Source organism: Miscanthus floridulus, chromosome 17 (genome assembly GCF_019320115.1).
Source record: "Miscanthus floridulus cultivar M001 chromosome 17, ASM1932011v1, whole genome shotgun sequence".
NCBI lineage: Eukaryota > Viridiplantae > Streptophyta > Magnoliopsida > Poales > Poaceae > Miscanthus > Miscanthus floridulus.
Window position 1 is genome coordinate 4,619,572 of NC_089596.1, and position 12,663 is coordinate 4,632,234.

General features: G+C 41.6%; 1 protein-coding gene across 1 annotated transcript; it reads right to left on the bottom strand.

Annotated features, from left to right (window-relative positions):
- Window positions 1-28: 28 nt before the first annotated feature.
- On the bottom strand, window positions 29-3,234 carry LOC136516485 (B2 protein-like). The gene is made up of 6 exons (XM_066509891.1): window positions 3,078-3,234; window positions 2,074-2,718; window positions 1,848-1,948; window positions 1,152-1,235; window positions 964-1,074; window positions 29-557 (listed from the first exon to the last, which is right to left on the bottom strand). The coding sequence occupies exons 2-6, from the start codon at window positions 2,696-2,698 to the stop codon at window positions 516-518; spliced, it is 963 nt and encodes a 320-aa protein (XP_066365988.1). The 5' UTR covers window positions 2,699-2,718; window positions 3,078-3,234; the 3' UTR covers window positions 29-515.
- Between the last annotated feature and the right edge of the window lie 9,429 nt (window positions 3,235-12,663).

Here is a 12,663-nt window from a genome sequence, read left to right on the forward strand (position 1 = left end):
ATAACATGAACCAGAAGCCAACACTCCGTGACAGTGCAAAAAGCAGCAGCATTAAGGCAAATGCAAAGGAGGTTCAAGGTACAACAGAGTACAAAATACACACCCGGAGCACCGGCATCAACATCACCGGCCCTTACTTACGGCCGCATGCATCTTAACCATTACACACAGTATACAGACAGGCCCCCATCTTTTGGGGACCCATTATGCCCAGGTATACCCACTCTACTAAGACGTGTAGATAGATAGCAAAACATACACACTCCAACTCTCGGTCGGTCCAAGATTGGTTTGGTTCTTGACGACGACAGACACAGCGCAGTACACTGACAGGCTCACAGCTTGTTTGAGGGGGCCTTCCAAGTACCAAGTCCGTCCTTCCATCCAGGGTAGGGAAAACAAAACCAGTAGCACCTTGCGCTTAAATAAACAACATTGCCAACGACCATCCACAAAACATACAAGGATGATTGATATTTACTAGAAGCTCACAAGGCAACCACCTCCCCAACAGCTCAGATGCCTTCCTTCTCGCATAGGTCTAGCAGCGACAAGGTCTGCAAATTTAAATTTCATGAGAATGATTGACATGACAACTAGACAACAACATTATGAGATGAAGCATAATGAAAATAAAATAGTCTTGGCCCAAATCTAAAAGTAAATTCCATGCCCATAAGTTCTATAATACCAGCATGTCAATTGCAACGGTATTGACATGCTTCTTTGAAGGAGGGTTAGCTGAAAACATCATCCATTTTATGTTCAATATCAGACAAACAATGCAAATGACATATGCATGGAATTGCACAGGAGACATCGAGAAAGTCACAATTATGCTTTTAAACAAGAGAATATTGTGGTTGGTGCAGAACCCGTGCATAGCAACGTAATAAAGTTTCATTATACAAGGGAGCTTTCATTGTATATTCATGTGCACAGCAGACTGGATATGCTATATACCTCCGCGATGGAGAGCTCAAGGCGAAACTTTGGGCCATCATAATGGTGCAAAACTGGCCTGAAGGAATCCTCTTCCAACGGCTTGCAAAGCTCCCTGATGCGGATCCTCACCTAACAAGATGAATGTGTCAGCAAAAAAAAATCAAAAGGAAATGAGAAATGAACATAATGACAAATGTTATCAGTACCTGCGCTGGGAATCTAGATTCACCTTTACACTTCTTATCCTCCCATGCAGTGGGATCGATATTAGACCCACCGAAACTGGCAGCCTAAGCAAATTCGTTTGAAAAAACAAAAGATAAAAGTTTCTTAGATTTATACTGAAGTGCGATTGGAATTTAAAACTTCAATATAAAAATACAAATGTGTGGAAGCAAAGTAAGACTAAGACATTTTATTTACCGAAACCAACTAAATGATGAATCAGTGATCTAACAGAAATGGGTAGCAACAAACAATATAGATCTAGACATATACAGAGCACACCTACACCGAACTACAAAATAATGTCAACAATTTTTTACCAGTACACCAACAGTGCGCAAAACAATACAAGGGATTGAATACAAGCTAAAACCTGACCATTAAAAGACTGCAAGTCATCCACCTAAAATGTAATCAAATCATGCCTCTTCGATGCATTTGCTGTAGTAGCTGGATGTTTCTTTTTAAATATCAACAAACCATTGGTAAGAAGTTACATATAACTATACAAGAACACAAGGGAACGAAAGATCAAGTCAAGCTTAAAATAGTCTATCTAGAATGGTAATAATGGACACAATTTTTTAGCTCAAAGTATCTTATATATGACAAAAAGACAACTGTTTAACAACTTCAGAGAGGCTTTGCAGGAATCAGGAGATCAGAAAATCACACACCTCAAATACCCCATGAAGCTGGTGAGTTGTGTAGTTATAGAGGAAAAGAGGCAGCCCAGGAGTAATTGCTCGGACTGAATCACGATATCTTGCTGGCAATCCTGCAGAAGAGCAACAGATCTTAAGATACCATTATCAAATTAGTATATACACTGGTATCAAAATCTATTTTCCAGAACAGTTATTATTTGATTTCTCAAGAGATACAATAACATACAACACATACCAAAAAGCTGCCTCTTGAGATCCTCCTGCATGGTATCGTTGTTGCAGACAAAGATGTATCCACCAAGGACTTCATTCCTCGGTAGCATCTCACTCGTTGGCAATGTCTTGAAGCGCTTGTCAACCGCAGAATTGCCGTTGGCACTCCCATTGCTGTTGCCTCCATTATTGTTGCTGCCACCATTGATTTTCCCATTGGCGTCTTTCCCGTTAGGGCTATTGGAGTACTTGTTCACCCCAACATTCATCTTGAACGCATTGACATTGACATTGGCATTGCTCCCCTTGGGGTACATTGGGTTCATGTTATAGGGCGTGTTGCGGAAGGGGAGCTTCATGGCGGTGGCGACCTCGTTCATCTTGAGATCGTTCATCTTGAGATCTAGGTTCATGAGGCCGAGGTTGATGTGGTCCATCATGCTGTCGTCATGATGCTGGTAGGACGTCTTGTCCCACTGCTTGGCGTCAGGGACGGTGTTCATCCTCGCGTAGTCGAGGTCGTTCATCCTCTCGCCCTTGGACCTGGTGATCTCCGCAAGCTTGGACGTCATGAGAGACCACTGGCGGTCCTCCACCACCTTTGGCTGCCCACGGAGCTCGTCCCCCAGATGCCACAGGCTGTCCATGGCTCGTTCAATCTAGGTACCTGTTGCAAGAGAAAGAAAGTATCAAGATCAACACATGCACACAGAGGAGGTCAGTGAAGAGAAGCCCCCTAGAAACAAGATCCTATACTGCAGTGGATGGATCGTAGTAAAAAAAATGACGCTCTTTTCGCATCTAGAGAACAGATCGCCCATCCGAGCCGGAACCAGGGGCGGACCCAGTGAAGGACATGGGCGTACAGATGCACACCCGATGATTTTTGCGAGGCAATCGAAGACAGTAGGCGTAATACATGTAATTAGGTCAGATCCGAATACAGATGGTTAGTTAGGGTTTGGGTGCTCCGTTTCGCGCAGCAGGAAGGCGAGACGAGGACCAAGACCAAAGGGGTGGGCGTACCTGGTGGTGCTCGTCGCCGGCGAATGGCCCGGAGATGACCTGGGCACCTGGCGTACGGCGGCAGCGACGGCGGCCCAGTCGTCGCCACCCGCGAGACGAGGGTGAGAGAGGGCGGAGGCCGGGAGTAATGGAAGGAGGAGACAAGGCAGGCAGGTGTGTTTAAATGGGGGACCTGCAGGCTGGAGAGACCGAGAAATTTCGAGATTCGATGACGTCGAATTCATGTGTATTTTTAATTTTTATTTGAAATTGTCTTTTATAAAATTTGACACCTACAGCTACAGCATCTCTAACGGTTCACTATCCTCGTTTCGTTTAGAAAGTCATTTAAATAAAACTCATTCTCTGTCGGCCTGTTCGTTTGGTCGTAAACGATCCTAAATTTTTAGTCAGAACAGTATTTTTCTCTCACACCAAACCAGCCAGCAGTAATAATCCACAAATCGTATATGATCGTTTCAGCCCTAGCCGAACAGGTTGTTTGTATCTTCTCACCTTCAACAGATTATTTATATCTTAGGGCTCGCTAGAGAAGAATATAAAGACCGGTGGGACCGGTCAACTTTGCTATTTTTCCATTAGGACCCTCCGTGACCTAGCAAATCTACTATGTAATTAAAGGGTAAATGTCTTCTAAATCAAAGGACATGTTTGGATGAGACCCTAAAATTCGGATTTTGGATAAAAATAATCTATGTTGTTCTGATTCTATGTCTATGTGTTAAAGTTCTCTAGAATCTTAGCGTGTTTGGATGTAATCCTAGGATTTTAAGATTTTTTTTCTATCCAGATTCTTAAAATCCCTATGAATCTAAACACTACCTAAATTCCAGCTTCGTCATTGTCCGCTCTCTATTTTTGGCTAGCGAGAAACCAGAAAATGGAGGATAATAATATTTGGAAACTTAATTGGAGAAGTTGTTGGAGGCTATTTTTTAATCAAAATCTCTACCCCTATCAATATGTGAGGATATAAGGAAGGCCTTAGAGTTTGCTCTTAATTAGTTGAGGATTCTTTCGATTCAGATTCTTTATTTATTTTTCTATTTTTCTTCTTCTGTTCTATATTTTCAAGCCAACCGGAAAGAAACGTGAATTGAGGATTAGATTTAGTTACACGCGAGAATTCAATGCCAAATATCAAGGCCTTTCCTTCCATTTCCAAGAAAAAAAAAGATGGGATTTTCTTTTTAGAACGGTAGGAAACTGAACCGAGCTACCCTAGAGATGGCAGGTTGGAATTGGAACTTGGAAATGGTGGGTTAGGAATGAAGACCACATGCGGCTTAGAGGAAACAATTTCATCTTTGGTGCATAGTTTTTCTTAAAAAAAAAGTTCATACTTCATGCTTATCCACGACTATGTATCTGTCTCTAACAACTTTTGTCCTTATAAATCACTCTTCATCCATGACACACATTACATTCCAACTCTTATGTGGACCGTGTCTAGACCTAGACAGGTCGCATGCTATTTTTTGGTATGAAATTAAAATGATTAAAATCGGTACATTAGGGTTAAGGTTGGGTCGCAAGCTCGTATTTAACAGTCCAGAGCTTGTCCAGTAAAGATCGCGTATCGAGTCGGCCTTGAAATGCCTAGGTGGTGTGGTTGTACCGTGACGATGTCAACTTCACTCAACAAGAGGATCGGAGCAATGCATCGGCATGCACGAAAATAGGCAAAAGATACATATTTATGGAAAGATGTGATAGATGGCTGAAAACAGATATACATATGGGTATATATCTTTTTGATAAAGATCATGGTATACACGTACATCTTGAATTGAACACTGCAGAGAGCATGTAGACCGATGGGTGTCACGGAGATCGAAGAACAAGTCGGTTGGTTACTTATCTAACTTCCATACCAAGGCGGTGTTTAGTTCACGAAATTTAGGAATTTGACTACGGTAGCACTTTTGTTTTTATTTGGTAATTAGTGTTCAATCATGGACTAATTAGGCTCAAAACGTTCGTCTCGTGATTTCCATCCAAACTGTGCAATTAGTTTTTTTTCGTCGTATCATAAAATTCGATATGATGGCTACTGTACCATTTTTTTGGAAACTTTTTTAAAACTAAACGCAGCCCAAATGGACTAAAACTAAAAGCTAGGGCTAGGAGTAGCTCACACACGCTGTGTGTTTATGCTTGGCATGTGGGTGTTGCTCGGATCGCATGCGTGGTGCTTGGGAGGCAGGAGACAGCCCGCAGCTAGCGACCGGCCAGCTTGCCTTTGCGTTGCGCCAAACCCCAAACGGCCGCGCACGTATATACATTGTTCACCTGTCAGGAAATACTGACAAACACGCACATGATGAACTTGTTCGCTAGTGCTTGCCTCCGCCTGCTTCGTGTTCCTGATTTGAATTTCGAATCAGATTGTCGTCGTTGGTTCCATACTTCCATTGGCAGATTGTTGTTGTCTTGTTGTTGAGTAGCTAGATGGATGATTAACGAATAAAATCAATGGGAATATCCGTGTGAAACGAAGTGTGTAGAGATATTCTCATGACAGAATAACCCATGACGATCAATTAACAAGATCAACCAATCAAAGTATACGTGTGTCAAGTATGCAATCCATGATCATAAACCCAACGAAAGGTTTCTTTCAAAAAAAAAAGAAAATAGAAATTCCAGCAAAGACAAAGCTTTGGACATGTTTGGTACAACTTAGGAAGCATTGGACTTGGTTGGTACAGCTATCTCTATTAGCCTTTTCTGCCCTCGTTTCTCCCTACGACACCCATTTGTACTGAAATACAGAAGCTGACTGAGTTAGGTCACCTTATCCTAATTGTATTTTTCCTTTATTTGTATAGTTCCTCATAAGCGGTTCCCAGAAAAGATGCTACCAAAAGCCCTTTGCCTGCCGGTTCAAGCGCCACACAAAACTGGCCAACAGGCGCAGGACCAATGCACTCCGAGGGCATGAAAGAAGCTTTAGATCATGTTTGGTTCTCAAGGCCCAGCTAGGAATAGAAGAAAACAATGAGTTTGGTTATGTTGCCTTGCTACCTTGATTTCTATGCAAACCAATTTTTCTTGCTCAAGTGAGCTAACCAAAATGGCTCTCCTCAAATAGGCTATTAGGCTTGCTTGGCTGAGCAAGGTCAAGCAAGGCTAGCTCCACATCCAAACATGTCTTTAGATGATTGCTCTTTGCCTTTCTATTTAGGGTCCGAGTTTGGTATGTCTCACGTACCAGCTCTGCATGTGGCTTTGGCACCAGAGCGGGTGAAGCCGCACCAAACGAGCACGCACGAAGGGGCGCTTCCGCTTTCCGATGTGCGGAGCCAGAGCCACTTTGGCACCGGGTGTCGTTGCTCCAAAAACTGGCTTGGCTCGTAGGGCTCTGGCTCCGCCCGTGGAGCACCCTTAGAGGAGCGTTGCGAAACACGTCCTTATACAAGAACATTAGAATTTTTTTATCTTCTCACTTGGTCGTGCAATAGAATATGTGCTATATATAACATCAAATTAGTTTTTTTATAACAAAATTTTCATTAATTTAACAACATCGAGCCTAAACGGCTGCCAGTTTACATGGATGAGTGCTTCCCTGATGGCCACTGGTAGAGTTGTGCAGAGTTATTAGTTCTTAGCACCTAGTGTGGATTAATGTCGAATAATGCATGTTATTTTAGTTCATTTCTCTCCAAATTAATTATTTGGTACGTTTCATGTGAGTACTACTGAAATAAACCCTTTCATCTCCCTTCCTCTCCTAATATTTCCTTAGGCCTCGTTTAGATTGCGAAAAAATTTCAACCCGATGAATAGTACCACTTTCGTCTTATTTGACAAATATTGTCCAATCGTGGACCAACTAGGCTCAAAAGATTCATCTCGTGATTTCCAACTAAACTGTGTAATTAGTTATTTTTTTTATCTACATTTAATACTCCATGCAAACGGCTAAAAATTGATGTGATGGAGAGAGAGTGAAAAAACTTGAAATTTGGGTGGCATCTAAACAAGGCCTTAATCTGTGTATTCCCTTTTCAGTACACTGGATTGGATTATAGGACGAACCTGCAAGTTGCATGCATGCATGAGCTTAAAGGCAAATAATAATCAATCAAGTGCAGCTGTGTAAGTAGGTCACATGGATTGACCATGTGCACCCAGCTTCGATGTACGTGCCTACGCGCTTTGTTTATCTTCTCTTGGATCAATCTCAAAGAAGAAAATTAAGAATTGTTTTGGGAAATTAAAAAAAAATTATATAAAAAAAGAAAAGCTTCAACGGGTGCATGCTCTCGAGTCGATCACATGAGAGAAGTGATCGAGGCTAATCAAATCTCCATTTGATTTTACTTTCATTTCATTTCGTGGGCGGTGGCAGCAAGATGCATGTGAAGAATATAATTATTTCTTTTGCCTGCGACCTGCGATTGAATGGCCAGCACTGCCCTGCTGCAATGCAAGGACACAAGAGGAATCCGATGTACAATATTCTTATTTGTACGTACGAATGGTACATACAGTATTTGGTTTCCTGGTCATTTGAATTTGAACTGAAAACGCAGCATTCAACAGAAACATGCATGTGGCTCATCACCCCCTAGACAAACGGCATATTCTGACTTCATTGCAACATTTCTACTCTAAATGTGCACGGCAACAATGCTCTGATTTGGTTTTATGCCTTCTCACACGAGTGAAGCCTGCCGAAGTTGGAGGTGATGCTGCACTCTCAACTCTGAACGGAATGAGGGATGTACATCCTGGAAACGATCCAGGTGACCAGATACAGCCGTGTCTGCATCTCGAGAAGCCTATCCAGTCCAGATATCTGCAAAACAAGGTGCCCCATCGGCCATCACAAATAACCCCAAGTGAAGCCAGTCTCAGGGTATGCATTGCCTGCTTTCTGATAGAGTTAGGATCTCTAGGCATAAATCTAACATGTCTACTTGCACTTTGAGTAAACTGTGAGTCCTAGAAGTATCTGGTAGTACTGGATTAGAGATAGAATGAGAGAGAGAGAGGGGTGAAGGGATGCAAACCATCGGCCGTCTTAGATGAAGATGGGCTCGCCATCGCAGTGCTTAGAAATAACTCGGTGGCGGTGCTGAGTCGAAGGGCGGCAGTGCAGTAGCGGCGTCGTCCAGGGGTCGGTGTAGAGGTCGCAGGGCAGCCCGGCGTCGTAGCAGCCCTTCGGTGTAAATGCAGAGGCGGTGGCGGTGCTTCCCGTCGCTGGCAGCGCCCCCTCTGTGATCGGTTAGGGTTTAGGACTGTAGGTGGGGTGCTAGGCGGCTCAGGCGAACCTCGTGATTCGAGCGCCCGGCCCCCACCTCCTATTTATGGCACTGTGCGATGGGGCCCACCAACCATATTAAGGTTGGGCGCCCCCGATCAGGGCGCGGATCCAAGGACCCAATTAACCGTTGGGCCAATTGGTGGAGATCAACTAACATTCTCTCCCTTGATCTCACTTATAACTTAAACTTAACTTACTTACTTTCTCTTGTTCTCATTCCATTATAGATCAGTACATAGAGCGTGCTTCATCGTCACAGTCAGTTACCATTAGATTAAACAGCTACAATGCGCATCTCTGTTTTGAAACAGATTCTTAACTAAGCCCTTATTGTCCAGGAATCATAAGCTTTCCCTTAAACCCATGCCGGCTACATGTTCTCTGAACACACTGGGTGGTAAGCCTTTTGTAAGCGGATCCACGAGCATCTTTTCTGTTCTTATATGCTCAAGACTAATTATATGATTTCAGACTTTATCTTTCACAACATAATACTTTATGTCAATGTGTTTGACATCACCACTTGACTTATTATTGTGAGCATAACATACTACTGGATTATTATCGTAGTATAACTTAAGTGGTTTATGTATGTCGTCTACCATTTTCAACTAGGGCATGAATTTCTTTAGGCAATCCACCAGCCCTGTGGCCTCATAACATGCTACAAACTCGGCATACATTGTGGACGATGTAGTGACAGTTTGCTTTGAGCTTTTTCACGATATAGCTCCTCCTGCGAGAGTGAATATGTACCCTAACGTGGACTTTCTTTCATCTCCCGTATAATCAGAATCTGTGTACCCCTCTGTGTAGGGAATCAAATCTTTTGTACGTTAGCATGAGACCATTCGTACCTTACAGGTAACGCAAAACTTTCTTTACTAATTTTCAGTATTTTATTTCTGGATTACTCTGATATCTGCCAAGCAATCTGGTAACATATGCTAAGTTAGGGCGAGTACACACTTGAGCAACCGCTTTTATTTGATCGATCTCATATTGGTTCCTGAGACATTGAAATTCCCCATATCTGTCGCCCTTACTATGGGAGCAGGTGATGACTTATAATTTTGCATGTTGTATTTCTTTAGAACTTTTTCTAAGTATGTCTTTTGTGATAATCCTAAAACTCATTTTCTCTATCTCGGTGAATCTCTATTCCTAGGACGAACGAAGCTTCACCGAGATCCTTCATATCAAACTTTGAGGACAAGAACTTCTTTGTTTCTAGTAGTAGATTGACATCACTGCTAGCGAGCAAGATGCCATCCACATACAAGACTAGGAAAATGTATTTCCCATTCTTCAACTTTGCATAAACGCAATTGTTCTCTATATTTTTTTGAAACCCAAACTTTCTTATTATACTATGAAACTTTAAATATCACTGTTTTGAAGCTTGCTTTAATCCATAAATGGATTTCTTTAGGCGGCATCTCATGGGTTGTTTTCCTTCCACAACAAAATCTTTCTGTTGTGCCATGTAAACGTTTCCTCCAAATCACCGTTTAGGAACGCCGTCTTTATATCCATCTAATGTAATTCTAAGTCGTAGTGTGCTACAAGCGCTATTATGATTCTAAAAGAATTCTTACATGAGACTAGAGAAAATGTCTCATTGTAATTTATGCCTTCTCTTTGCGTGAAACCTTTCGCCAAAAGTCACGCTTTAAATCTTTCTATATTCCCTTTAGAGTCATGTTTAGTTTTGTAGACCCATTTACAGTCTACTGTCTTGGCTCCTTTAGGAATTGTTTCTAATTTTCAAACTCCATTAGTTTTCATTGATTTCATTTCATCTTATATGGCTTCAAGCCACTTGGATGAGTGAGCGCTTCTCATGGCTTCTTCAAATGAGGTGGGATCACCCTCCATTTGAAATTCCCTACATTCATAAACTTCATAATCATCAGGAATGGCTGATCTCCTAACTCTTTGAGACCTTCTAGGGGCGTCGTTAGATGACGCTTATTCTATATGAGGCTGTTGTTGCTCTTACTCATATGTGACAACGGGTTCTTGGAGATCCTAAAGGACAGGTTCCTCATACTCATTCATTATTGCCATAGGAGAACTAACAACAGGTGATGTTACTACACTGTCTTGCACTGTTGGTAGAACAATAGGTAGCGTGAAAAATGGTTCCTGAACCATAGAAGTGGGCACGTATACCCGCTTCTCTTCAAAACTAATTTCTCACGCTACCATGCTCCCCCTGATCATATCATCCTCCAAGAAGACAACATGTCTTGTTTCTATAAACTTCGTTTGTCTGTTAGGACAATAGAAGCGATAACATTTTGACTTTTCTGGATAGCCAATGAAATAGCAGCTGACTGTCTTGGAGTCCAGCTTCCCTATGTTTGAGTTAAATACTTTTGCCTCAGCAGGACAACCCCACACACGTAAATAGTTAGTGAGGGTTCCTTTCCTGTCTATAATTCATACGGTGTTTTGGGCACCGACTTACTTGATACTCGATTAAGAATATGAATGGCGGTTTTTAACGCCTTCATCCATAAACTTATCGATAAGGTAGAATAACTTATCATGCTTCTCACCATATCCATTAAGGTACGGTTGCATCTTTCAGCTACTCTATTCTGCTGAGGCACGGCCGGTGTAGAATACTGGGCTACTATACCATCTTTCTATAAAAACCTTGCAAAGAGTCCAGGAACTTGGCCATATGGGATGTGTCGACCGTAGTACTTTTCCCCATGGTCGGACCTTACTACCTTCATCTTTAAGTTGTGCTGATTCTCTACTTTAGCCTTGAATATTTTAAATTTATCCAATGCTTTTGATCTTTCTTTAATTGGATAAATATAGCCAAAACGAGAATAGTCATCTGTGAATGTTATAAATGAATCATAACCATCCACACTCTTCACAGGAAAAGGACCACAGATGTCTGTGTGGATTATTTCTAAAATTCCTGCGTTTCGTTTGACATCTTTCTTTATTTTCTTAACATACTTTCCTTTTATACAATCTATGTATTGTTCTAAATCTAAAAATTCTAAAGGTGGAAGAATTGATTTCTTAATCAATCGCTCTATTCTCCCCCTCGAAATATGGTCTAAATGTCAGTGCCATAATTTTGAAGATACATCATGCACTCTCTTTCGCTTATTTGTTGCATTCATAGACGATGAAGCATTCTCATTCTCAGTACTTACAGCATTTATATTTTCATAAAGTGATAATAAATAAAGCTTGTCTTATCGAAAGGCAAGACCAACACATTTATTATTATAAACAATCTGACATTTGCCATAACCAAAATGGCAATCATATCCATCGTCATCTAAATGTGAAATACTTATTAAGTTTCTTCGCAAAGAGGGTACAAATAGAACATCTGATTCTAGAGAAAGATCTCCAATGGCTTCAACTTGAGCTTCAACTCCATTTGCTAATTTAATTCTTCTTTCTCCTCTTTGCAGGGTTCTCCTCGTACGGAATCCCTTTAATGAATTTGCAACATGAATAGTTGCACCTGAATCAATCCGCCAAGTAGATTTTGCATAACTTAAATACAAGAATTCATCTATGAATGTAATAAAATCCTCACCTCTTTTCAGCAGGTTCTTCAGGAAGTCTGGACAGTTCCTCTGGTAGTGTCCATGCTTCTTGCAATATTTGCACTGATCCTTTTTAATTTGAGCGTTGTTGTTCTTCTAATGGTGCTCATTCTGAGGGGTTTTTTCTTAAGGTTTGGCATTCTTATTGAAGTTCTTTTTCTTGTCCTTGACAAGGTTAGCAGAGTCACCATGTAAGGACTTTAGCCTTTCATCTTCTTGAACACAATTGCGATGAGCTTTTCTATGTCCCACTTGTCGGACTGCATGTTGTAGTTAACAACAAAAGTTTCATATTCCTTTGGCAAGAAAGCAAAAACCAAATGAATCAGGAACTCATCCTTGAGCCCCAAATCCATTGACTTCAGCTTCGTAGCCATGTTGCTCATCTTCAAAATGTGCTCCTTGATATTGCCACCAGTATATTTTTCATTGAATAATTTCTTGATCAATGTACTAACATAAGCCTTTGAAGAGCCAGTGAACTGACTCTCCACCTTCTTTAGGTACTCCGTGGCGGTATCACAGTCTGGGATAGAACCCCTTATAGCATCTGAGATTGTGGATTTGGCCACCATCAAGCACCTGCGGTTCGAGATGTCCCACTTCTTGCGCTCGAGATCATACTTCATGCGCACTTCTGCATAATCTCGTTGTCGAGCAGTGAAATCAGCATCAGACTCGTTTTCTTCCCTCACCGGATCCACTAGCTCAGTAGGACACG

Bases quoted from the DNA above. Each gene is read 5' to 3' on its own strand.
- LOC136516485 (XM_066509891.1), bottom strand. From the start codon at position 2,698: ATGGACAGCCTGTGGCATCTGGGGGACGAGCTCCGTGGGCAGCCAAAG. The intron at 1,236-1,847 runs GTGTGTGATTTT...GAATTTGCTTAG, and splicing joins AGCTTCATGGGGTATTTGAG to GCTGCCAGTTTCGGTGGGTC. The intron at 1,075-1,151 runs GTACTGATAACA...TCATCTTGTTAG, and splicing joins AATCTAGATTCCCAGCGCAG to GTGAGGATCCGCATCAGGGA.